This window comes from Harpia harpyja, chromosome 15, assembly GCF_026419915.1.
Source record: "Harpia harpyja isolate bHarHar1 chromosome 15, bHarHar1 primary haplotype, whole genome shotgun sequence".
In the NCBI taxonomy this organism is placed as follows: Eukaryota; Metazoa; Chordata; class Aves; order Accipitriformes; family Accipitridae; genus Harpia; species Harpia harpyja.
In genome coordinates, this window is record NC_068954.1 from 6490563 (window position 1) to 6516202 (window position 25640).

General features: G+C 40.1%; 1 protein-coding gene across 1 annotated transcript in view; it reads right to left on the reverse strand.

The window, feature by feature from the left end:
* The window catches only part of CLIC5 (chloride intracellular channel 5), a 60000-nt gene that overhangs the window by 21007 nt on the left and 13353 nt on the right, over window positions 1–25640 (reverse strand). Inside the window, exons 2-4 of the mRNA XM_052809751.1 lie at window positions 12175–12284; window positions 11718–11843; window positions 10267–10373 (exon numbers count right to left, since the gene is read on the reverse strand). Of these exons, the coding sequence (XP_052665711.1) occupies window positions 10267–10373; window positions 11718–11843; window positions 12175–12284 (343 nt within the window). The remainder of the gene's footprint in view (window positions 1–10266; window positions 10374–11717; window positions 11844–12174; window positions 12285–25640) is intronic.

Genomic DNA, 25640 nt, shown 5'->3' on the forward strand with positions numbered 1-25640 from the left:
ACTTGCATTTCACAAATCATTGTAACTCTGTAGCAGCACATAAGTGACAAGCATCATTTCTAGAGCACGTCCCCAAGGGCCTAATCCTGACCTCTGCAATGCTAGTCTTGTGCAGGTGTCCCTAAACCAACTGCAGACAAGCAGCAGCTGATTTGCATCAGAAACCTGGGGGGGGGGGGGGAACAAGCCCTGCAGATTATAAAACCACATATTTATAGTATGAGATTATCGCTCCGGTATCTTGATTTTTAAGATGCTGTGTGTTTACTCAGAGTGTAAAGTTTTGTTTTACTATCAAAGAGCAAAAAAGATGATTCTGGGACTAACAAAGAAAAACTAACTACATGTTTGTGCGCTAAAATAAGAGTAAAGTTAGCTTCTGGTAGAGAGTGCAACAGGGCTTTAGCGACAGTGCTGTGGGGACCCCTTGTGTTCTAATATTTAAGCAAAGAAAGAAGATTGTTCATCTACAGGCTGTTGGCACTTGCATCTTTAATGTCAATTTCTTTCAATCCCAGGCATGTAGAGGAATAAAGTCTGGGTTTTTTACACCAGGATAATCCCAGTTGCACTCCACTGATTTCAACTATGTTATTTAACTTCAGCAGTGGTGAAGATACGAGAGGGAAATGCAGCAGTGCCTAGCTAGCAGCATCTGAGGATGAAGTTTTAAAGCTTATCAAGTTCCCAAATTCCTCAGTTCACTTAGCAAATCTCAGTCTCAAATAGTTTTATTTTAATGTTTCCAGTATTTTCTGCCCTTTGTGTTCAAAAATTGTTGCTTAGATAAAAAAAAACATGAGACGATGAGATTTACAAATGACTCACATCTTAATTCTTTTCCATTGTTTCTCTGCTTTTGAGATTTTTTGTTTCAAGCTCCATGAAATGACTTAGGGACCATCGTGATTATGCCTCAACCTCTCTGAAAGGAGCAAAAGCAATAAGAGTTACAATTATGTCTGGATGTATGAAAAATTTTCACGTACTAGTAGGGAGGTCATATTCCCTCTGTTGCAACTCTACTGTCGTGACAAGTATTCAGAACATTTTTCCCAGTTCTGGTGTCCCCAGTTAAAAAAGGCTTTGGAAATTCCAGCAAGAGGTCAAAGGAGAACAATAATATGGTGTTCAAGGACTGGAAAACAAGCCTCAAAATGCAAGGTTTGAAGAGTCTGTTTGTTCAGCTAATTGGAGAGAAGGCTGAGAGGCCAATGTGCACAGATGCTCACCCATGGACAAACACCTGGGAAGTGTGAAGGAGCTCTTCAGCGTTGCTGACAAAGGTGTGGAAAGGTCTAATGGTTGTAGGTTGGACAAATTCGGTTTCCACATTGCCAAAGCAATGAACTGTTCAAGGAACCAACAAGGAGAGAGGGGAGGTAGACATACTTCTTGGGGTGTTTATAATAAGACTAAGAAAAGGCAGACTTTAATCCGGTTCTGGCAGAAATAGGAGAAACTGGGATGGAGGGGGATAGAGTCACATGGGCAGGTCATGGTACTTTAAAATCCCTAATACCATCTTTTAGGTCTTGGAACAAGGACCGTGGTAGGCTGACTGTACCACCATCAATGTCACAGAGAATTTGCTACTCAACATTAAGACAATGACTGTAATTAAATCTCATGCTTCGAGACTTAAGATGCTTGCAAAGATCACAGTATCTTTTCTCCCAATATGCAATGAATCAGATGTGTTGTGGGGCTTATCCATGGCTGACAGGTCATTCTCTGCTAGAGATGGGAATGGTTGGACCCATGCCTTGGAGCCATGCAGAAAGTCTTGCTGAGTAGATGCCTTCCTCACGTGTTCAGATGCGTCCCGATTCCAGGTTAAGTTCCAGGAAATATTTGTTTTACAGCTTTGACCGGCTGAAACACTGGGGATTCACCTTCCCCTGCGGTGCAGAATATGGACCAGCTATTGCCATCAGCTGGGCATCTCTCATCCGGTAAATTCCCCCTTAGAAGGGCATTGTGCACCAAAGACACTTCAGTTTCTCCTATTCTCTGCTCTAATGGAAAACAACAACTATGCTAAAGGCTGAAATACTAACATGTTTGCTCAGTGGGCAAAACTGACTGGGATGTGATTTGCAGGAGATCATAGTAAATAATCCTTCTAGCGTCAAACTCCATGAAATTCTGATTTTTTTTTCTGCAATGATAATTCCCACTTAGTCACCTTATTCCCAGCACTGTTTTCAAGCTAAAGGTCAACTATTTAGGATCTGATCTAATAAAGAAAATTAGCAACATTGATTTTCATTTATGTCTCATTCTTCTCTTCCCTGTTATTTGATGAAGAACATTTGCATGCATAAAACAAAAAATCTGTTTTGGGAAAAACAGATTCTGGGCCAATCCTTCTCCCTTTGAAGTCATCAACAGTTTTGCAAACTGACTTCCAGGAGCCAGGCACTGGGCTCTCTGTCATGTGATAGCTTGCTCTAGAATTCCTAAATATAAGCCTGTGAACAATCCTCCCAGGACAATAAGACCAGTTGGGTGCTTAAATCTGGACATTTGCTTATTTAAGATTTGGACACTTTACTAAGGCCATAACTTCATCTATGTCCTTGCTGTGGGGAACATACTTCAGATGCACCAAGTATATTGCAATGAGGGGAGTTACCCACCAGTGCGAAACCATAGAGCAATGAAGTTAAAACTCAATTCTAAATAATAATGTAATTTAGGCCTCCCATTCCAGCAGCGAGGCGCTTAATTCCTCCCAGGACTGCTGCCGCCAGATTGCTCTAATCCACTTCCAGCTGTGCTACTGCTCCTGTGTGTGAGCATGGAAGCTCGGCTGGGAAACAGAACAAAGCATCCCAGTAAAGCCAGCAGCACTTGGAGGAATATTCAAACACACAGGGGAAATAATTCCCTCTTAAAGAAGAGCATCTGCCAACTAGTTCCCATTGCAAGTATTTTAGTCTAGGCCTGGCCTGTGCATATAAGCCCTGATTCAGCAAAGGCTTGAGAACATGCCTTAATTTGAGCACATCATTAACCTCGTTGACTTCAGTATATATGGTCAACTGTTTTTTAGGGTTTTGCATATTCTGTGTCTTGAACTTATATAAATATATATATTCTTTCATTTTTTCTCTCCCTCTCTATGATATGCTATGGCTTCAAAGCTACTTCAGCACAGATGTGTCAGAAAATTATGTCTGCTAATGCATTAATTGTAAATATTTACTGTTCCCAGAATGGCTGCATCTAAGATTGCTAATCAGGCATACCAAGTCCCTGCCTTGGAGGGCTTGCAGTCTGATCACATCTGGACTTACACAGAGTTTTAGTTTTGTATTGTTTTCAAATAGTATTTTTCACATTTCCATCCGGAAATCTTCATACCTTAATTAGCAAGGTCTTAGAAGAAGGAAAGAAACCTAAATGATAGGAAAGTTCAGAAACATTCCCTAGTAAGGTACATATTTCTGAGATTAAGATGATGGTTTGTCATAATTTTAGAGAACTGAAAACCTCTTCCTTCCAATGGCATGAAATTTCAGTTCTTAGTTTTGGCAGGTCAAAAGATATTGGTCCTTAAAGCTGTCACTGGTACCAGACAGAATATTGATGGCTCCGGGCCTCCAGCCAGCATGATTTTGAGGAGACCTTTCAAAAAGTTATTTCTCAAGCAAACTTATTTTGCAAACTGCTGTTTCTGAGCATTTTAGAATCAGTCTTTGATTACTGGGCAGAAAGCAGATAAAGCAATTTAGGACGGATGATAAATGCAACTTGCAGCACTACTTAACAAGTTAGCACACAGCTATCACCACTGTTTTAGTGGTCTTTATATGTGTGTTTTTATAAAAAGACAGAGTGGAGAACAGTTTTATTAACATATCATGAGTGAGTTATATGGGTCATCCCAAATGAATGGCAATAAAAGCTTTATATCACACTCACCAACATGTATTTGGTACTTTATGTGCCACAAATGTTGCAGAAAAGCTATTTTACATATGTTTTAAAGACTAGGTATTTTTTATATTAGGCCTGGTTTTGTAAAGCTGCCAGACACTTTAGCTACTGCAAGCCCAACAGTATTCAGCTCAGAGGGAGCCATAAAAACTTGTTTAAAATGTTCTGAAATGGGTTTTTTGTGCTTCAAAATGCCAAAGTTAAAGATCTGTCATCCTGATATGTTCCATCACAAAGCAAGTCCTTTTCTCTAAAATTATTTTAAAAGCTATTTCCAGTCCTTCCTGGTTGCATGGCAGAGAAAATTTAATATCGTCATAGCAGAGGACAAGTTGTGACTCGTGCTGGGCCTTGGACAGGTGTGGGTTTTTGTAGTGGAAAAGGGAAATTCTGCAACTGAAGAAGGAAAAATTTTAGTTGCAAGTTGATACACAGACATCACACACACACACATATATATATTTATGCCTATATATTTATATGGCACCTTGAAAATCTGTGCAAAAAGCATAAAGCATTAATGTTGGTCCTGGATTAGAGCCTGATGCAAGATCCCTGTCACAGGAAGCTCCCCATCGATACAAGGACATTCAAACAGCTTTTAAAACTTGCTCTGTTAAAGTCAAGAGGAGCTTTGCCAGGAACTTTGCTGAGCACAGGGTGAAGCCTTTAGGCACAGAATAGGCCAGAAGGATCAAAGACTCAGGACAAGCTGTATCACGTTTACAGTTATAATCTGACCCCTTTGGATGTGAGAAGCCAGGCTGGAAGGAAGAGAAGTGACCCCGAGCCCTTCCCCACCAAGCACGGAGATGCTTTGGGAACATATGTTTTGCTCTCCTACACCAACCTGCTGCTGGAGACCAGACCAGACCACGCTTGTCAGGACGACACAGGCTGGCCCACAACATCAAGAAGCTCCTGCCCCAGCTACGTACATCAGCTCAGGTGCCACAAAGGGTCTGCACCACAGAGCTGTTATTACTGTAAATATTCCACGTACGTTTTTGGCGTGAACTGATTTTCTTGTTGTTTAAGGAGGCACGCGATGGTTTCTAGAAAGGATCAGAGCACACCATTCAGCCTGTGCACATACCTATACTGTGGGTCTGACTCTCTTCTTAGGAGGAGCAACTCCACAGCATAAAACTGATGTAGGCCTGTTTTAATTCCAGCCCTATGTGTGTGTGTGCATATCTACTGTATACATACGTACACAGCACATGAAGAGAGACATTTCCCACCTCACACACTTAACCACAAAGTGTGATGTAGCTACTGAAAGAGGTGAATGGCATTTAATCACATGTAAGTTAATGATTTAAATGCGCTTTTATTTTTGGCCTCTTGATGTAAATCCAAACCAGACAAGCGGAGTCCTCTGGTCAGACGGCTGGAAATTCCTCTGCTTGAAATCATGTTGGTGGTCTCCCGGCTCAGTGCCTTCTGAAGAGCCATACAGTGAAATATCCTTCCGTACCACTAATGAATGCGCCCACCCACACTGGAGCTGGTGCCCCCTAAGAACTCAATTCAAGAACAACTTTTTAAACTCATAAATGAAATCAAAGGGCTCATTCTATGAGCCAAAGAACTTACAATTTTAGGCGGGACAGTTAATGGGCGGTTACTATAAGTTGTCCCCTTGGTTTGCAGTATACAGTCTCGCAAGAAAAAATAACAAGCAGGATACCGAATATGTACACAGCATTCCAATTAATTAAATTTCATCCTCCAGCAATGAATACATAAATTGTTGCTACCCTGGCTACTGTACAGAGCTTGAGTGACTTGCTCAGCATCAACCAAAGGAACCAAAGTAAACTCACAAGATCTCGGTTTACTTCCCTGTGCTCAGACAAGATCTCCTTCTAGCTATTAAACAATCACTAAGCAACCAAAACCTCTCAAATTGGCCATGAAAACTTGAGCAAGAGCATCCAGGGAATAATTTTTAAGACTACTGCCACTAAACTCTCCCAAAGACTCCTCTTCTTGTACGAACAAGCACTTGTCATTTCAAGAGCAAGCGGTGAAGCCTGGCGGCAATGGCCAGAGAACTGAAGAACCCAGTTGCGCTACCGAAGTGAGGCGCGGATCTAATCCCACGATGAGGAGATGACTCCTTCAGAGAGGCCTGTTATAAAATTATCGAGTGACACGGGGGGTGGAAGGAATCAAGCCCGTTGTAATTGAACTGACTTGAAATAATAAATGCACACACTTTCTTTAAACACAGCTTGCCACATCCTGAGAATCTGGAATCAATTCCTTCCCTTTCAAGACGCTTAAAAGTGGTGGGACTTTGATATGGCATGAGCATGTTTGCTTCTGGGCTTACAGCCCTCGCCAGCCCATTCCAAACCTTTCAACGTTTTTATATTATAAGACAGAAAAGTTAGGAAAACAAAGACAGAAAAAAAGAATCAGAAATTCAGGGAACTATTAAATCAGGGCAGCCTAGCTGCCAAATACCTTTGGTAAGTAAATGAATCATGATCAATAACATATTGCCATACAGACTTACAGGAGAAGGTTATCACCTGTTTCTGTGCCAGGCATGAAACATAACGGTGTGTGGCTAATGAAGTACTGCATGAATCCAGAAAAAAAGTACTATTTTTCTCTGTAACGTTAAAGCATTTTACTTCAAAGTAATTTTAACTCATCCAGAAAAAACATGATTTTTTTCCATGAAAACTTTGTCAAAATCGATAGGTTACTTTGAAACACTTCACTTTTGACGATGTTGCATTTGTAAGAGGAAACTGTCTTGATAGTAGGAAACCTGTTTTGTTATGGGGGTGTTTCAGCCCTGATTGTAAAGCTGCTTGCTTTATATATTCACATATTTGCCAGCAGAGGGTATCACAACCTTAGAAACAAACAGACATATGTATCATGGTGTCTATTCATTTACATGCAAAATTCAGACACATACTAAACCAAGAAATTACAAATCTCGTTTTCTTCAGTAACTTTTCCACTATTGGGGAAAAAAAAAAATCATTTAGCTACTTAAAGGCTACAGACTCTGTTGTCAGTGCCATCTCACCACCTCTCTCACGATAGGAAACATTGCAATGACGTAGCCAAGTGATGGCACCACTTTAAGTCTGAAATTGTTGCATGACCCTGGCTGTAAACCCTTCTGGGAGGAACACCAGCTTGGGCTTATCTTTGGTGTGCATTAGGTTCTCGTTAATTCTCACATCCAGTATCCTCCTACTGCATAAATCTCGTTAATTACCCCAACCACTTCACGGCACTTTTCTGCAAAAATGTAATAGCCACAGGCTGTAGTGAGAGCTCATGTTACGTAGACTGCATGATCCCTGCTAAACCACTATGCTACGAAGAATGATCATATATAATCACACCTAACCCACACTTCTCACAGCTAGAGATAGGCTGATGCTACAAATTCCCAGCCTGATATCCCACGCATTAATGAATTCGCCTCCCTGACTCCCAAGTTAAGAGAACATAATTTAAACAACCTGATGTTTGGTGCTTTAGTGTACTTGGTATTCAGCACTCCCCTATTCCCAACTAAAATAAATTAGAATTATTTTTTATGTAACAGTCTGGGTTCTCCATTCTATTTTGGATTTATTAACAAGGTTTTTTTTATTTGTGTATTTTGATCATGTGCAACTGATGTCCTGGTCACTGGTGTGGCTTTCCAGATTAACCCAAGCACTTGAGTCAGCTGGAGCTAGGAGCAGATATAGAGGATGACTATGAGACATGTATTACCTTTATCTGAGAGCTGGGGTGTATAGGAACCATTTAAGATAACCACAAGCAGCAATCTGTGTTCTCATATGCTCATATGGAGACAGGGAAAGGGACATTCTCCTAAGTAAATAAATTTTAAGTTTATAAAATGCTTTTTATTATTACAGAACTATACACAACTACTGCTGCTGTTACACAGGAAAAACAGTGCATCAGAACCTGCTGCAAAATGACACGTACCAGATCAGGGCTAGAGCCCCAGATCCCTTTTTGATTGTGTTGCAATTTAAAAAAATACCAAACAAAAAGAAATAGGTTTATTAGGAAATATGCATACAGTGGTGCTGTCCTTTTTGCACATAGTCTTTTCACTGCTCAAGAAATCTAACACAACTACTGTTTAACTAACTGATTATCTGCTAACCAAATCAGCCTTCAGAATAACTGCTGCAGGTTCAGATGAGTTGGATAGGGAAATGTGTAAAATGTCCCTGGGATAAGGGAAAAGCTGTTTGCGCTTAGCCCTTGAAAACTGAAAGTCAACTGCTCTGCTGAAATTGAGGTCTACTTCCCGCGTTGCATAAGTCTGCACTGATAGTCCCAAGGACTCCGAGGTCCTCAGGTACTTTACTCCATTATTAGAAAGAACATATAGGTACTACTTCTACTCTGCTCATCTCGGCTTTATTCACCTTGCACTGCAGCACTCCAGCTGTAGAAAATTAAGCCAGAATCTTTACTCTACTTCAAAGAGGAAAGTTGAGTATCAGTATGTTCAGAGATTGCAGTGTGTCTGGATATCACAAGAGCATGAACCAGCTAACAAAATGGAGTGAGGATGTTTGCAGGGAACAAATATTGGTTGCTCTCCTGCAGCTTAACGTATCTTTCCTCTATAAACTTGGTGTGCTTAATTGCCATTGGGAAGCATTTTCCTCTTATTTTCAAGAGTACCTAAACCAAGACCTTGTTAGGCAGAACTAAGGAAAACTTCCATTAATCACGCTGAAGCTAGTAAAAATGTGGAGGCCTGATCATGAGGGTTAGATTCCTTATCTCACAGTGGCAGATATCCGACCTTGAATTCCAGCTCTGGTTATGGCCAGATGCAGATGCCTCTAGGACAGTCATTTATTACTGGCTGGAGCTGCCAGCCCTTATGAGTCCAGGGATTTGCATATTACAGAGTCACCGAGAAGCAACACGCTGGGATGTGGACAGATACCCGTGGCTGTTTTAGAATGCAAGGGGCAGCACAGCTGAATTTAAGATTTACAGTTGCGGAACGGACCATAAAAATTCCTTGTAAATGGCCAAGATATTTTATTTTCACCGTAACATCTATTTAGTCTAACTCTTAATTTATCTTCCTTTTACAACTTCCTACAGAGGGTAGCTGAGCATCCCATTAGCATTGGACAAAAAAATAACTTTTTAGCATCTCTGAGAAGTGAAGCACTATAATTATTTCCTTCTGTTAACAACACAAAAATATTAAGGAGCAGATTGTTATCTGACATAAATCATCATTTACCCATTTTCATCTCATGGGTCAGCCCCAGGCAATGAAATATAATCACACAGATGAAATCTGTGGCTGAGCTGGAACCTGAAAAAATCTAGTTTCTCTCTGAATGATATAATAGGAGCACATGGTGTTTAACGTGCCTTAGGTCTCTGTCCGTGAAACTAGTAATATAAGGCAAGATGTACACCAATGAGTGACTGCAAATATTCTACTAAATCATCTCAAGGGATATGGCAGTGTAAATTCAGTAGCTTTCATGGAGCAACAGGAGCTTAGACTAGCTGAAGTCTTGCCTCTCTGAGGAGAAAGGAATGTGGAGAAGAAAAGCAATTTCATTAAGAAGACAGTGTAGGATGCATGTAAATATGCACGGCATCCAGCTTTGGGGGGGGTATTTCTTTTGACACACAAACATGTGAGGGAAAGTCTGGAGCTTACAGAGTGCAATTACATTTCTTAAAGTCACTTCTTTCATTTAATTACTTTATGTTTAATGTCTTGATATAACTCAGTTTATATGAGCAAATTAGCTATAACAGCATAACATAATCATGAGATAAGCGGGCCAAGAGTCTGATGACCACATCTAACAAATTACGAAGGGTCAGGGCATAAGTTGCTCTCACCCAGTCATTCACTGCTAAATTTTTAGTACTAGCATGGTTTTGGGTCCAGTCAACACACACTCCTCTAAGCAGCGCCTGGGCGGAGCAGAGAAGGTAGCACGGGCCACCAGCCACTTCTAGTAAGCAGTATGGGATCCTGTTCTGGAGAGGAAGCTGGGCTCTATGGACAGGAGCCATGTCCTGACAGTTGGTAAAGGGGCTACTAAACACTCTGTGGCCTTTTTTACTAGTATACTAGTATAGATGTAGTTAATTCAACTGTAGACATGTGAATTGAGTCCCCTGAACCAACCATCTCAAACTGATCAGCAACACTACCTGATGTCATATGAACAGAGTTTAAAATAAAATGATGGGAGAATGGCAAAATTATTCCACTTCTAAGCACACAAACTCCCTAGCACATTTGGTAACGATCCTACTCACCAGCATTGTCCTGCTGCTTGGTATTTTTGATGTATGCGGAAAATTTGGAAAAGATATCAATTCCAGCAGTGTTTGATTCCCGGTGCTTAGCAGCCAGCTTGGGGTACCTGAAAAGGGAGCAGCAGTGTGGAGAGTAACATCTTGTTACCAGCAACATAGTGATGATTACAAATACGATTTACAAGAACAAAGAAAAAAGCCCTGTACAAGGAACTGCAATTAACGCTGTCATTTATCTCAAAACAACAGCTTGGCAAGTCCTTCTTAATAATAGCTGTGTCTGTCAAGGCAGGCGTTTGGATACTTACACAGGGATGGATTCATGACAAAGGTAACGCACTGGTGCTTTATGTTACCACGATCCAAGATACAGTGGCCTTAAATCAGAAGGAAGCATAACTTTCCAGAAAGGTGCAGGGGAGTTTGGCAGCCAGCTCTATTATGAATGGCAGTCGTGTCTAATTCCCTACACTGAAAATGTACTTCAGGATGTAATAGCAAGGCATGTTCGTATTACCCAGGTGAAGGAACATAAAGTTTTCAGTCTCTGAATTGTTTTTATAGACATCTGGTGTAAAACAATTTATCGATTTGAAAGACCAACACAAACTAACGACTCCTACTGACTTCAGTGGTCTTGGACCAGAGTATAGAAAATTTAAATATCTGATCTCTTGCCTCAGGACTGGCCTATAGCTGCTGATTCACTTGGAGGTAAAACACTCCATAAGGAACCAAGCCAATTTTCATTGATTCATAGATTTTAAGGTCCAAATCACAAGCCAACAATTTTTTTTTCCCCATTATCCTTGTATTAAGTCCAAAATGTTTGACTAACTAAGGCATAGCTGGTAAATCTAAACCTTTCCCTGGTAACTTGTTCCAATGGTTAATCATTCATACTCAAAAAATCTGTGCCTTATTTCTGATCTGAATTAGTTTGGTTATAACTTCCAGTCATGGGCTCTTGTCATTTCTTGACTAGAATAATGAGCGCTTTTCTGCCTCCAGAGCCTCTCATACTCTGTAATCAGTTCCCCTTCCAACCTTTCTAATACACCACACAGCTCAGAAACCTCCAGTTTTTCACTGTAAAATGCTTTTCCTGGCACAGATATTTTGTGTGGCAATTCTCGGCATCTATTCCAAGTTATTTTTAGCTTTGTAAAATGTGGACACCAGACCCCTACAAAATTTTTCTAGAATTGGTCTCCTTAATTCTGCATACAAGGGCATCCTGAAATGTGTACAGAGAAAACATTCTGCAGTTATTAGTCATACAAGTAACCTTCACACATGGAAGTCATCTCACTGAAGCCAGCAAGTTTCATAAATAAATATTACTCCTGTAAGTAAAGATTGTCGGAGGGAGTGCTTTTTAGGAACTTCTCTTAGGACATCTTTCATTCCTAGGAAATGGAATATTGACTGAAAAAATCCCAAGTTCTTACTTTGGAGGTGCAAGAGTCTCTTCCAAGAATTCCTCAATCTTGTTAACATCTGTCTTGACTTCTCCATTAAAAGTCAAGAAAGGTGGGTGGGTCCCAGGAGCCAGATTGTGTAGGTCAGCTGGCTTTCTGCAGAGGGAGAAAAAGTAATGAAATCGCTAATCTTTATGGTCAGGTAGTTTCACAGATATTTATAGTTCCTACAAAATCAGTTTGCCCTTCTTTTTTTTTTCTGTAGTTTGTGGTTAGAAGACTTTGAAACTACCCCAAGTACCCTGTTTAATATAAAAACATTCCACAAGTGAAAAAAAAAAGAAAACCAAACCTGAATCCCAACTATTTTGTTGTGCACCACAGACTTTCTAGGCTAGATACAAATCTGATTGAACTTGGTTGGGCCTTTCAGTAGGGCAAACACTGGATCATATAACTATTTTCAATTAAACTGAACAATTTTTACCTTTTCAGGTCAACAGTGGTGACGTTGAACACAACTCCTTTGAGCCACAGGATCATGAAGAGACGCTGGGAGAATGGGCAGTTCCCAATGCTTTCTCCATCTATACCAGCCTGAGGGATGGAAAGAGAGGAAAAATAGATTTCAGACTTGTTAGTCACTTACCTCCCTCAAGATGGAAAATTGGATGTTGAAAGAAAAATAACCAGTTTAAAAATAACCAGCAGTGCCTGTTATTTAATATAGTTTATCATCAACACAAGCATGGAGTTACTCCAGGATTCAGCCTTCATCAGGAGCTTGAGAAAGCAAACTGGTGCCTCTCCTGAGGGCAGCTCTGGGTAAAGGAGGTGTGTCCTTTGCTGATGGCAAGCAACATCCAGGAGATTGTATATTCGTTCAATTATTTTCATCCCTACAGGACTGCCTGCTTCATGGACATGCTAGAAAACTCAGGACAGGTTTTCTGCTCTATTTAAGTCTGTGGAGTGCAGCTTATATCAGCTCAAGATCTGCTTCACTGTTTTACTATCCAAAATATGGAATTTCAGATCTAGATTTAAACCCAAGCACTCCGGACATTCACTCATTCATGTTCACATCCACTAAAGCAACAGCCTCTGACACAAACAACCAGACCCAGACAGAAATCTCCATCCGAATCCTTCCAAGGTTCAAGGCAGATTTCAGCCACTGCATTCAGTCTGTTCGTATCTCTAGTACCTAATGAGTTGCCTACAAACCACCACAAAACAATAAAAAACTGCTAGTGTTAGCATTGAGGAAACAGCCTATTTTTTCCTCTAAAACTTTATGGTCCTTAGCCATGCAAATTCTGACTTTGAGCCATGGAGGGATACAAATAACACTAGCTGAACTGAGCCAAAGCTGTGTCCAAGGACAACATCCTTCTACAATAATTATGCTTGTGGCCAAAGCTTTCAGGACGATAATGGTTTTGATAGATTTCCATTTTAATTTGTGGTACCATTGTGTTTAAAAGATTCTTATAATCCTGGTGAAGCAACCAACCTTCCGCTGTTGACCCACATGGGTTGCATAACTGTATTTTAAGCACACGGTGTGTGACCGAAAATGGCTGATGAAAGAGCTAAGCAAATACATGCCCTTTCCATTTGGAGAAAATATTACATTACTCTGTTTGCTCTCATAAATTTTATCTTATTAATATTCAAGATGTGAGGTAGCATTTATCTGTCTTAACGAAGGAATCACTTCTAAGCATCGCAGTTCTGTGAAGCATTCACAGCACAACTAGAAACATTTTGAGATGTGTCCAGTTGCTACAATCTCAGGCCTTGCATGTGAGATGTTTAGCTGAAAGATTTTCTGGTAAGCGTCATGAATCTTTCTCATGTATTGAATGCAGCTTTTGATGATTCTGGGTTTATGAACAAATTCCACAATTCCTATCCGCCAAAACATGGAGAGAGTGTGGATTCAAGGCTTGGAGATACCCGTCATAAAGTTTAGGGCTATGTAAAGAGGTTTTCTGTGGGTTCAGATTTGGTTTCAAACACTCAGACTTTAGAGGTATTTGGATATGGGGGTACAGTTTGGCTGAAGTTATGGATCTGCAATATGCCTGGCACATGGCGTATGCAAGAATCAGCAAACAATGTGGGTGAAAGAGTGGTATGGCATGAGGATGAGCAAGAGAAAATGCATTTTCCCATCTGCCTGAGGTGTGAGTAGCCTAGTTCTGAAAAATTTTATTTATTAAATAGCTAGTTCTGTTCCGCAAATTTCATGGCAAAACAACGACAATGTTGCCATGGGAATACCAGGCACCACCATATTACATGCAATAATTACTGCAAAGTCACATTCGTTGATTTGGCTTTGGCTTGTTAAACCATTGCCAAGAACGTTTAACTTCTTACCCTTCCTGAAAAGAGTCAAGTGCTGTAGAAGAAAACAGAGATACGACACCAAATTTCCCCTTGGCTTTTTCACCATCTCAGTCATAATCATATCCTTCATAATGGAGTTGGCTAACTGAGTCTACACACAATATATTACAAACCTAAAATTTGAAGAAAAACAGATTGACTGAATTAGAGGGCAAAAGAGTGCAGACAGAAAGGCTGATTCTCATCCTACCTTCTCTGGATTTACTTTGGCTTATAAATTCATTGATTCTGATTCACTCTTCACCCGACTCCCTTCAAAGTGAGTGTAAAACCCTGGTTTGCCAAGTCTTGCAAATACCTTGCGAGCAAAGGGGTCTTGTCTCACACTAACGTGCAAATCTCCAGTCCTCCTGCAGATCTCCATCCTGCATGGAGGCAATCTCCTGCCTGTCCTCATCACCCACTTCTTGTGCTGCAAGTAACAATTTCATCTTTTTCAGGAGAGAGAGTCAGGGAGACCATTTCCCTGCTCTCCTCAATTATATATTCTCATACAAAGCTTAAGGGTTACCCAGATCTGCATCTTTTTACGCGTTCTCCATCCTGCAAGGCAATGGTGAAAAGCCCTCTCAAGACCAGAGAGGACTAAAGCAGGGACAGAGCAGCTGAATGGCAAGGAAGAAACAGAAGTGATGAGTCGTATGAGGCTAAGCGAGACAGAAGTCACTGGGGACAGGAGAAAGATGTGAAGTCTGGAATAAACGAGATTCACTTGGAGATCAAAAATAAAATTGTGTAGGTCAAACGAGGCCTCCAGCAGCCCCAAATGGTCAAAATATCTTCCCAACACTTTCAAAAGAGTGGGAAACATTAATCGCTAGAGACACATTGGGAATAGACAGAGGAAATTCCAGAAACAAAAGATAAACTAAAGAAAAAGTACGGTATGATCTCTGTTCAGAGCTCCTGGATCTGGAAGCCAGGCTCATGATTTGGGTGGAGTCTGACTCATGGGTTTTGATCTCATATGACTGGGCATAACTGAAAACGCTACCACAAATCACAAGGCAAATTGGTGACAGAGGAGGGAACAGAAACAAAATCTCCCCAGCAACACAATTTATCCATTAAATTCAGCTCTTTTTCTGCAGAAATTATAGGCAAGGCTCTGTCGGTTTTGTGAATCTTTTCTCATTGCTTCTAACAGCAGTCAGTAATTCAATGTTCAGCACTCAGAAAGAGCAAAACCTTAGTAGGTAATAACTTCAAAGGCTTATCAGAGTGTCTTGAGATCCCTTGTGAAGTCTATTAACTACCAGGAGGAGATGAAGAAGAATAGGAAACTTCCCAGGCTTAGTCACTCTTAGTTTCAAAGAGAAACAGCTTGCTTAAAGCACCCCAGTAGTGTCTAAATACAAGCCTATTATATATCTGTCCAAGGTTAAGGGCTCAGAAATGCAGGAATTAAATAATACCTTCATCAAGATCAAGAACTCAAACAGTGGATGGAAAGAAAAGAACAAATAATTGACAAGCTAGAGAAACACCATTTATCCCTGCTGTTATTCACAAATGAGCACAAAAGCTTTCTCACGTAGCTTCCCTGAAGCACAGCAAAGTGATCAAGCAGTTATAAAAAAGAGCAAGTTGATGATATATGCACTCTCCCTGCCAGTAACACCAGATATTTCTGATTCAATGATTGCAACTAGGGATAGACTTGAGGCTTTGTGGGCACTAGGATCAAGGAAATAGAGTTTCTAAAGTCCACTATAAGTCCCAAAGCTGTGAAAGGGTTTCAGACCTTCCCTCCCCCTATGGAGAAGAACCTCACCTGAAAAAGCAAATTCCCAGAGTGACTGTGGAAGAGTAAAACAGATTCGAGGATTTGCTGGGTGATACTCTTTGGCCAATGCTCATCCCACTGAAATTTAATTGAGATGCTTAAGGGAAGGTCTCCTGTGCGGGCAAGGCCAAGATGCACATCCAAAAGATGAATCTGGCCACCTTTCACTTTGATTGAATCCGACAAGTGCCTGAATTTAGGTGGGATGAATGCAGACCCCAGCAACAGAAAAGCCTGGAATTTATGGAGGCAGAATTTATACAGAATTATTTTGGTCCATCTTGGAAACATCACTTTCTGCTCCTATTGCTTCACACAAGCTTACTTTTATTAATTTACCTACTAAAAAAATAGGCTTTTCTACTTAATCTCCATCTGTTTAGGTACTTCACACCAACTGATGAAAGGTCCTGCCCTGGAACTCAGTATAATCACATCAGGAAAATCCCACCATCATACCAGCTGCTTGCCTCTATCCAAGTAATGGCAAGAATGAACAAGATGTTCTTCTTTATTATTTATAAGGTGCTCCTTAAATACTTCAGCTATTTTTAATAAATTGATTAAAACTTAAAGATATATGTGTGCACAAGTGGGGGATGTACAGACACGTTACCGAGGAAGAAAATTAAGGAGGTTTTGGAGTGGAGGGGGGGAGAAAAAAAGTCTCAGTGATTTTATGAGCTCGTGCCAAGTATTTTTGTAAAGTAGCAGTAGTATCGAGAGCCTGCAACCACTGCACAGCACAGCTGAATGACGTGAACAGAGAGCTCTTCTCAAGTTCAAGCTAATACTTTGCTATAAATGAAATAACTGAAATAAACTTCCCCACTTGTTCCAAAAATACTCTAACTGGTACATGCACAGTGACTGCAATGCACACAGACAGCTATATATTATTTTAACTAACCTTAAGTGGGGAAAAAAAAGCAAGTTTCGTTTCCAGTTATTCCCAAATATAGCAACTTTAATGAAATATACTGTCATTAATAATGACTAAGCATCTAGCTTAAAAATGGCAGTGCTGGAAGGAGTTGCATATCGGAAAGCACTGTGTTTTTTCCAGTAAAATAATGTATTTGGTTTTACCTATTTTCTTTCTTCTTTCATTTTTCATTGCATTGAGGCCACTCTGCACAGTGGACCAGTGCTGTCTTAGGCTCTGCGGTAAAGTAGGGAGATATTTTTGATGACACTAAAACACATTTCTTTTTCAAAAGTATTTTAACAAGTTAGCAAAAGCAGGCAGGCTAATTCACCTCAATGTTTCCCAGTAAGGATTAAGGAGGGATTTGATTTCATCATCCCTACAATCAAAATCTAGACTCACATTACACATGGTTACACCCTCTCTGTTTTAAAATTGGGAAAGCGCCTGCCTTTTGACACTTACTCTTCTTACGCTCAGAACCCAAAGGGGAAGTGAAAATCCTATTCGAAATGCAGAGCAGGCCAGGAAATATCCTATTTATTGTGCCATTAAAAAAAAAAAATCTGTCTTAGTAATTATACCACACACACAATAGCACAAATCTCCATTGTAGGGAAAAATCTTTGGCTGCAACATGAGATCAGACATGCCAAGGTATTGCTTTAGTAAGGATCATTTTTTTCCAGTTTCTCGTCTCTTTTCTTTCACAACTTCTCGTCCAAATGTAAAAGCCAGTAAGCTATTTGGAGTGCCACCAACGGAGGCACAAGCTAAGAAGTGTATATTCATAGAGCAGCACTGGTTGGTGTCAACTAAGAAGTAAATCTTGTAGCACAAGTCCTGTGTATCACAGGACATTCTTGTTGACTGTGGCTCCGGTTCAGGAAAGCATTTAAGCATGTGCTGAAATACATCCCAATTCAGAGGAAGTATATGCTTGACTTTAAGCATGTTCTTAAGTCCTGATGATTTCAATGGGACTTAAGCACATACTTAAGTACTTTCCTGAAAGGGGGCCTATAACAACAATAATGAATTTGCTGTGCAGCATTTTAACTTCATTGGACTTTTTCCGAGATTTCATTTTTCTAGGAGAAACTCTGAGCAGCAGCCTTCCAAGGGAGGGCAAGATAGAGCAGAAATATATCCCTAAGCACACACACATGGAAATGGACCATGTGCATATAAGTCAAATAAAAATAGAGCATTTGCTAGAAAGACTGTCAGGGTAGTAACACAAAAAAAAAAAAAAAAAAAAAAAAAGGAAGTGGTGAAATTTGTTAGCCAGCTCCCCAAAAGCCAGCCAAAATGTTGTCCAAGTTTGGCATACATACAGACATATATTATAGATGCACATAAGCTTAACTTGGTCTGCACTGCTGGCCAATTTGAAGGGAGCTGACTTGTTACACTTGGTTCAAACCGGCTGAGCAGCACGTCAGTAGAGTTGAGGATCTCCAAGGAACTGCGGTTGCACTTCTCAGATCTCTGCAGTTTTGGGAGAGATGCATTTGTACTCTTGAGACATTCAGGGTTTTCAGGAGATGGAATTGCAGGTTGGAGACCCCGTGGGTATCAGTAGTTAAGACATGACAAATATTTTCTTTAGGTTTGGTAAATCATTATTTTACAACCTTTTATATTCACATGAATGGCAGCACGGGCAGGAAGGCATCAGTCATATAGGTCAGCTTCTTCCTAGGGATCCTTTCATGATGGCTTAGGACGTTCACAGTTAAAGATCAGTTGACTCAAGCTGGTCCATGCGCCTGGTGCACAGCAGATTCCTCTGCCACATCAGCTGAGGTCCTGGTAGCAGAATAGCTATATGCACAGTGATCAACCCGCACAAGTAAGTCTCGGTTTTCCTCAAGGGCTTTGTTAGAGCCACTGGCCACTGCATATGTTCTGCATGAAATATGTTTTACTTTGAAATATACTTTGCGATGCCTGAGAACTCCAATCAGTCATGTGCAGTTTGGATTTAGAAAACTACAGACTAGAAGCAGGTAAATAGTCTTATTACGTGAAAACGATTCATGGTATTCCATCACCTCTTCTGCTTTCTTTAAAGAACTAAAGGTATATAACTTGACAAATATCAACAGAGTAGAAAAGCACAGACTGGTCCAACACCCTAGACCAAGAAATGATTTTGTTCTCAGTTATATTTGCAGATCCCCTACTGTGCCTGGAGTCCTGGTCTTTGGCTACCCTCCGCAGTCCAGCCAGAGGATGGGCAGGGTGCTGGGACCATGTAAAGCCACAAGAGCACGGGGTCCCAGCGTGCAGCTCAGACTGGACTCACAGGGCTCCTGGCTGCCTGGCCATGCACCCACCAGCCAAAATTTCCTTTCAAAATTACTGACACTATTTCAGTTTCCCTCCTCGCAGAAAACCCACAGCTTCTGTTCAATAATGCTGTAAATGTTTTTTAGACTTAGAGCAATTTAGAGCAAAATCTTGAAATTCTTCAAAACCCAAAATTGCCATTCTCATCACAGCTCTCATTAGCACATTATGCACAAAGTTCTTGTGCTTCTGGACATAGTGGACTGGAAATATATATTTCTTATTAGGCTTGATGGACAAATAGCAATCAACCTTTACACTTCTTCCTGAGTCTTTTCCAACCTAATAAAGCAACTGTGCTCCCATCACTCACCAGTATCATGGCACAGGATCCTGTGTACCCACATTACCCACTGGATGTAACCACAGAGAATAGCTTTTTAAAGCTTTGCTTTTGGGGGACCCATCAATAATTCATTGCGAGTGAGATGCCATAGGAACAAGAAAAGAACTCAAGAAATGACAGATATATAAGCTTAAAATATAGAAAGATACTGGAACAAACCATTAAAGAGTAAGCTCACAAGTGCATGTGGAAATCTAAAGTTGATAGGAAAGACAATATGGGCTTATCGGGAAAAAATGACATTAAACCAAGCAAATTTTGTTCTCTGACAGGGTACCACACAGCAGGTAGGAAGGAAGCAGCAGGTATCTAGAAGCTGACTTCTGTAATGTTTCTGACATAAGCACCAGACTGTGTTTTCATAAACAAAGTAGGGAAATAGGACCTGTATGAAATCTCAGCAAAGTGCTTGTATGAGTAGTTGAAAAAATACTTATAGAATAGTAATAATCAAATTTTCTGTTAGTCTAGAAACACATAACAAATAGAGGTACCATAAAAGCCTACGACAAGATGAGTCATATTTAATGTTTCCATTAGCAACATGCAGGAAGGAATAGAGAGAACCTTACAAAATTTCCTGACAGCAATAAGCATGGAGAAGTTATTGGTGTTTCCCAGGAGAGGAGTAGACTCCAAAGTGATGCTAAGAAGTTGGAACAAAGTGTCTGAAATCACTTAAATGGAATTTAGGAAAGTAAACCTTAAGGTATAAGATGTAAGAAGAACAAAATCTAATGTACAAATGCAGGATGGGGAATAGCTGGTGAGGCTTTGAGGATGAAGTGAAGGAGGTTTTACGCAAATCACAAACAATATGAATCATCAGCGTATGCATCTACAAGCAACAGCAACAAGATAATGCGACGTACATGCGATGTTCTACACTACAGAACAGTCCTCAAGCATGTATAAGACTGCTTTACAAAGAGGATGATGACCTATTGTTGTTCATGCCCACAGAGGATAGGATTAAGTATTTTGCTTAATTTGCAACAATAAAGATTTAGGGGAAAAAAAATCCAGTGTAATTATAGGACTATTGAAACACAAAGCAGGCTTTCTAAGGAGGTTGTCTAATCTGCATTAGCGGAGGCTTTGAAGAAATCAAAAGAAAAAAGTTGGTAAAACTGGTATCGATTTATTTCATCCTGCTGCAGAGCAGAGAAGGTGCATAGGATGTTTTAAAAATCCTTTCTAACAGTATATATTAGTGACCCTGACAATGAAGTTGTTCCTACTGTCAGTGCTAGATGCTTGGTGGCACAGACTTTTGCTTTCCTCTGACCTGCACAGGATGAAGTCTGGCCCCAGTGAAGTCAATGGGAATTTTGCCCGTGACTTTGACGGGACCAGAATTTCACTCATAGGTTTAATGGCCAGAAGGGACAATTATAATAATCTTTCCTGACCTTTTGCGTAATACAAACCATAGATTTCACTCAGCCTGTAGCCAACGTCTTGTGGTTGAACTAGAACATATGTTTTGAAAGGGTTTTCAGGATAGACTTATGCTAGACATAGAGTGGTAGTAAAATCCCCTCTAGTGGTGTATGTTTGCATTGCAGGGTGAAGTTCTCACTCCCGTGGAAGTCGACCACGAACATACCATTTGTAGGATTTTGCTAAAGGTAGCTAACTTGCCCCATAACTTATATATGTAATTTTTTTTTTCTTATCTATCAGCTGCATTTCTGTATGTATGTTTAAGTGCTGGAAGGAACCTTAGTCACAGGTTTAGGGGAGTCAGGCCACAGCAGTACTCAGAAAATGGTGACAATTTTAATAAAAGTTAATAGAGATGCTTAAGCATCAGCTGCTGCTTGGTTATCTGGATACAACGGTGCATCTCATAGGAAGAGGTAAGGACTTTGAACAAGAAAGCCACAAATCCTTTTTTAAGACAAATAAACTTGTCCTGCAACATATTCATACTGGATAGCTATTCATGCTCTGCATATACAGAATGCAGCTCCTACATTTTGGAAGCTTATGCCTATAGGGTCATATTCTGGTTTTGGCCTTTTGGTGCCACAGCTATTAATGGATTATACTCTAATACACTTGATCTAATTCCTTAACAGTCAATGTTCATACAAAATATTCCCACTGATGACAAATATTCCACCAACTTCAGTGAGAGCAGAGTCATACTTTGGATTCACTAGTTTCTTTCTAATAAGTGATTAAAACCACAAGTGGTTTTATGGGCTCTGGAGAAAGAATCTGGAAATTATCTGGTTTAGCTATTCACAAAGCACCAATTATAAGCGTTTCAAATATTGATGATTCTATATCCTGAGAGCTAATTAGAGATGTAAAAAAATCATTCCCCCAGGAAAGCTGCAGAAAATAAAATGAGAGATAGATCATTGTCAAAAGGTGTCACAGGCAATGCAAATTATAGTTAAATTATTCCTGTTTCTAGTAGAGATCAGGTGCAAATAAAGGAGTCGTTTCTCCAAAACAAGCTCTATGCAGAGCTCAGGTTCCCATTACAGCACCAGAATCCTGCATGCAGTTTTTCTCCTAAGAACTAAATCTGTGCACATCTGGAATTTGAATGTCTCTTAAAAATCTCTGAGCCAGGGACAGTAATCTGGTCATATAGTATATTCTGCAAATGTTGATGAATTGCAGCCAAATTTCCATGCCTCTAAGCAGCGTATCGGACTAACAAATAATAACAGCAGCCAGGTGCTGAAAGTTAATGCTGAACCTGAAATCAGATCCAGGGCTGAATTATTTATTGAAATTCCATGACTTTATTTGCACTATTAGAAGAGAGAGTCACTTGCAGGCACTGCAAATAAAGGTCTGAATGGTGGGGTGCTGCTGCTAAGGGCATTTAGCACCACATCAGCTGACCCCAGCGCAGGCCATAATCTGCCCTCGATGGCCTCATTTTGTATCTTATTTAACATCATAAAAATACTGTTCATCAGTGACTTTAAATGGGATGAAAGAGCAATCAGTAAGTCTCAGGAGCTATTCTGCAGTGGGCAGAACTTGTCTTTCTATCTCCTTTTGCATCTCCAAAGTTAACAGTTCTGCAGAGGGTATGAGAGAAGCTTCATCCCGAGATGCGATGAATGTTTACAACTTTCACTGAAAGCAGATCAAGCTGCATTGCAAAGGACCACTACATTGTAGGCTAAAACTAGTCTTTGGTTTGATGTTTGCATCGTGGTATGACTTCCCAATGCAACCCACAATACCTTCAGTAAAATAATTACTTATCAATACGATATTACCAGCATTCAGACCAAGCCTTACTGCCATGAGAATACAAATGCAATATAAACAACTTAGAAAGTTTAGTGTTCAGGGGATATTTTTTCACTTTTAATATTTTCTTACCTGCCAAAACTGCTGTATTTGTTCATCTCATCATTTACACAGACATACAGTCAAATTTAGCTGTTAAAGGGGGTGTTACACTACAAGGTAGTCTTTTCTGATAGCCGTCTACAAAGGAAGGGAATGCGACTTTCTCTGAGTATTTCATTAAACAAGAAAGAGAGAGCAAGTTCTGAGTTTGTAAATGTAAATACCTGCAATGAAAACAAGAGTCTAAAAGGTACACAAACAGCAAGCAAACATTCCTTGTGACTCATCTAAAAGCAAAACAATTTGCATTTTCAATATCAAATGCTCAAGAAAAAAAAGCAATGATGCTTTCCAAAAGCTACTGAGAAATTTTCAGTAAGTGTGTATACTAGTAGAAGTACAAATTACTAGTACTTTACAGTATGGAGTTCTGAAACTAATGTATGATAAATGTTGTAAATAGAAAAAATAGTTGGATCAGTGAGTGGAGTTTGGATCACATTTCTTGTCTACTTGCCATCTCAGTGCAGGATGATCTCTTAAATCTCTGTGTCTATACTGTTTGGGTCAGTTTGAAATGCTCCAGTGATGCTGCTTTACAAACTTCCCATAGGAAACAGTTTTGACAATTTTCTCAAAACACATTTTGACTTGATGCTCAGACTGAATTTCCTCTAATTTCATTTTATCCTGTTATCCAGCATAAAAAAAAAAACTTAATTAAGTTTAATTCAATGTTATTTATGAAAATAATAGTTACGTTTCTTCCCTTTATACAAAATCAAACATAATTATGCGATTGCAATTTCTCTAGTATCTCTTCACCTCTCACTGTCCTCTTGCTTCTGGGATCCTTGACCATGCTGTCTATTCCCAGTATCATCTTTTTTTTTATATTCTCATCACTCCTGAGTCCCTCTCTCACCCAGGCCCCTCATGCTCCAAGTGGACCACTGTCCAAGAAGACCAGCAGTGACCCCAGCATGGTCATGCAGCAAAACTCTTCTCCAGCCTGTTCTTTCCTATCACACCTGTCTCAGAAGAAATCAGTAACTTTCTCCCCAAATGTGTCTTGCTCACTCTCCCCCCACCCCCAAATAATCACTTTCTTGATTTACTTTCATTTTATGCCCCTCGCGCTTCAGCCACATACTCTGTTCACTGGCTTCACCAACCAAGTCGGTGACAACACCACTGAAATCTGCCCCCACCTCCTGTCCCTTCCCCTGACTGTCTGCTCTGTATCTCTGACATTGTCACTCAGCTGCCTTATTCAAATTAAACAAATCCCATTTGAGAGGGTGGAAATGGAGCGTGACACAGGGATCATGCCCTGTAAATCCCCTCACCCACTTATCATTAAGTTCATAAGAGGGTGCCACCTTCTTCTCCTCTGGAGACAGTCTCCAACCAAACTCTGTAAGTCAAATCTTTATTCTGCTTTCCTCTGGCATGACGACCCTTTCATGATCTGCAACACTGCAGACCTAATCGCTGTTTGACACTCTTAGAAACACGAAATTTCTCACAGTTTTTCCCCTCTCAGGCTTAACAAATAGACACAAAATGTCACCTGAACCTTCTTGATCCTATTGTCTGTTCTACAGGAGAATGTTCACTTAATGGTCACTAAGATATGTCACTACAGTTTAATCTGAACACTCAGGTTTGGGCTGATAGAGCTGGGTTTTGTGCTGTGATAGGAGCACATCGTACATCCTATGCCATGCTCGTGCTTCTGACCTAGATTTTATTCTAGATGGATTAGACACAGATTTCACAGATTTCATGCTATCAATCTACAATCTTTCTAGTCTTCTACATCACTTATATATATTTTATCTTTGCAGTTTTATATTTTATATAAACTATTTTATATTTTCTATTTACAGGTTTATTTTATATTTACAGTTTGTTGTGCAATCTGTTAAGAGGCATGGTTAATCAATTATAATTCACACCTTACCACCTTCTGGTGCTATACTCTTAGACAGGTAATTGAGCCTAACCATCAGATCTAGAGAAAGGCTGAGTCATCTCGCCCTGCTTCGTTTACAAAGTTTCTCTGGCAGCATTTTGTTTTATCCTGTAGTCCTGCTCAGGGAAGGCAGCAGTTTCCATTTGCAGGCTGTCAGAGAGCTGTTAGCCTGGACAACTGCAACCTGCAGAATGCGATTTGAACTCCATATACCAAGCACCCACTGAGAAAAGCTTATTGGAACATCCAGGTTAATCAGGTAATCGAGAAACTAGCATTTGGCAAGAGAATTTCTGAACATTTTATATACATTTGTGTACAGCTAGGCCCAATTCACTGAAGTACCTAAATAAGCTCTGAGGAATTAGATATTTTGTCATGTTTACTTATAATTCTCTCTGAAATGGAGATTTTTTTCTATTATTGTGAAATGCCAAGCACACAAGTGCTTCCTGAAAAATAACAAATACGGAGAAATCCTGTAAATTCACACTTCCAATGAAGAGCTAAACATCAGTCAGCACAAAAACCCTCTTTCTGACAGCATGGCACAACATGATTACTACTATTTGCACTCACTCTCAAAGGTCTTGGATATGGCTTTAAATAAATAAATGTTAAATAAATAAAATATTTAAATAAATTTTAAAAAATAATCCCTGGTGCCCAGAGTGGAAGAGATGTCCAGGGGCTAATTATGCCCCTGCCACGTGTGCAGATGGGTCTGGGAGCAGTGGCCGAGGTCAGGTGAGAGAGGCATTTCCTTCCCCTGGAAAAGAAAATTGACATTTCAAGGTTTGTCTCTTTGTCAG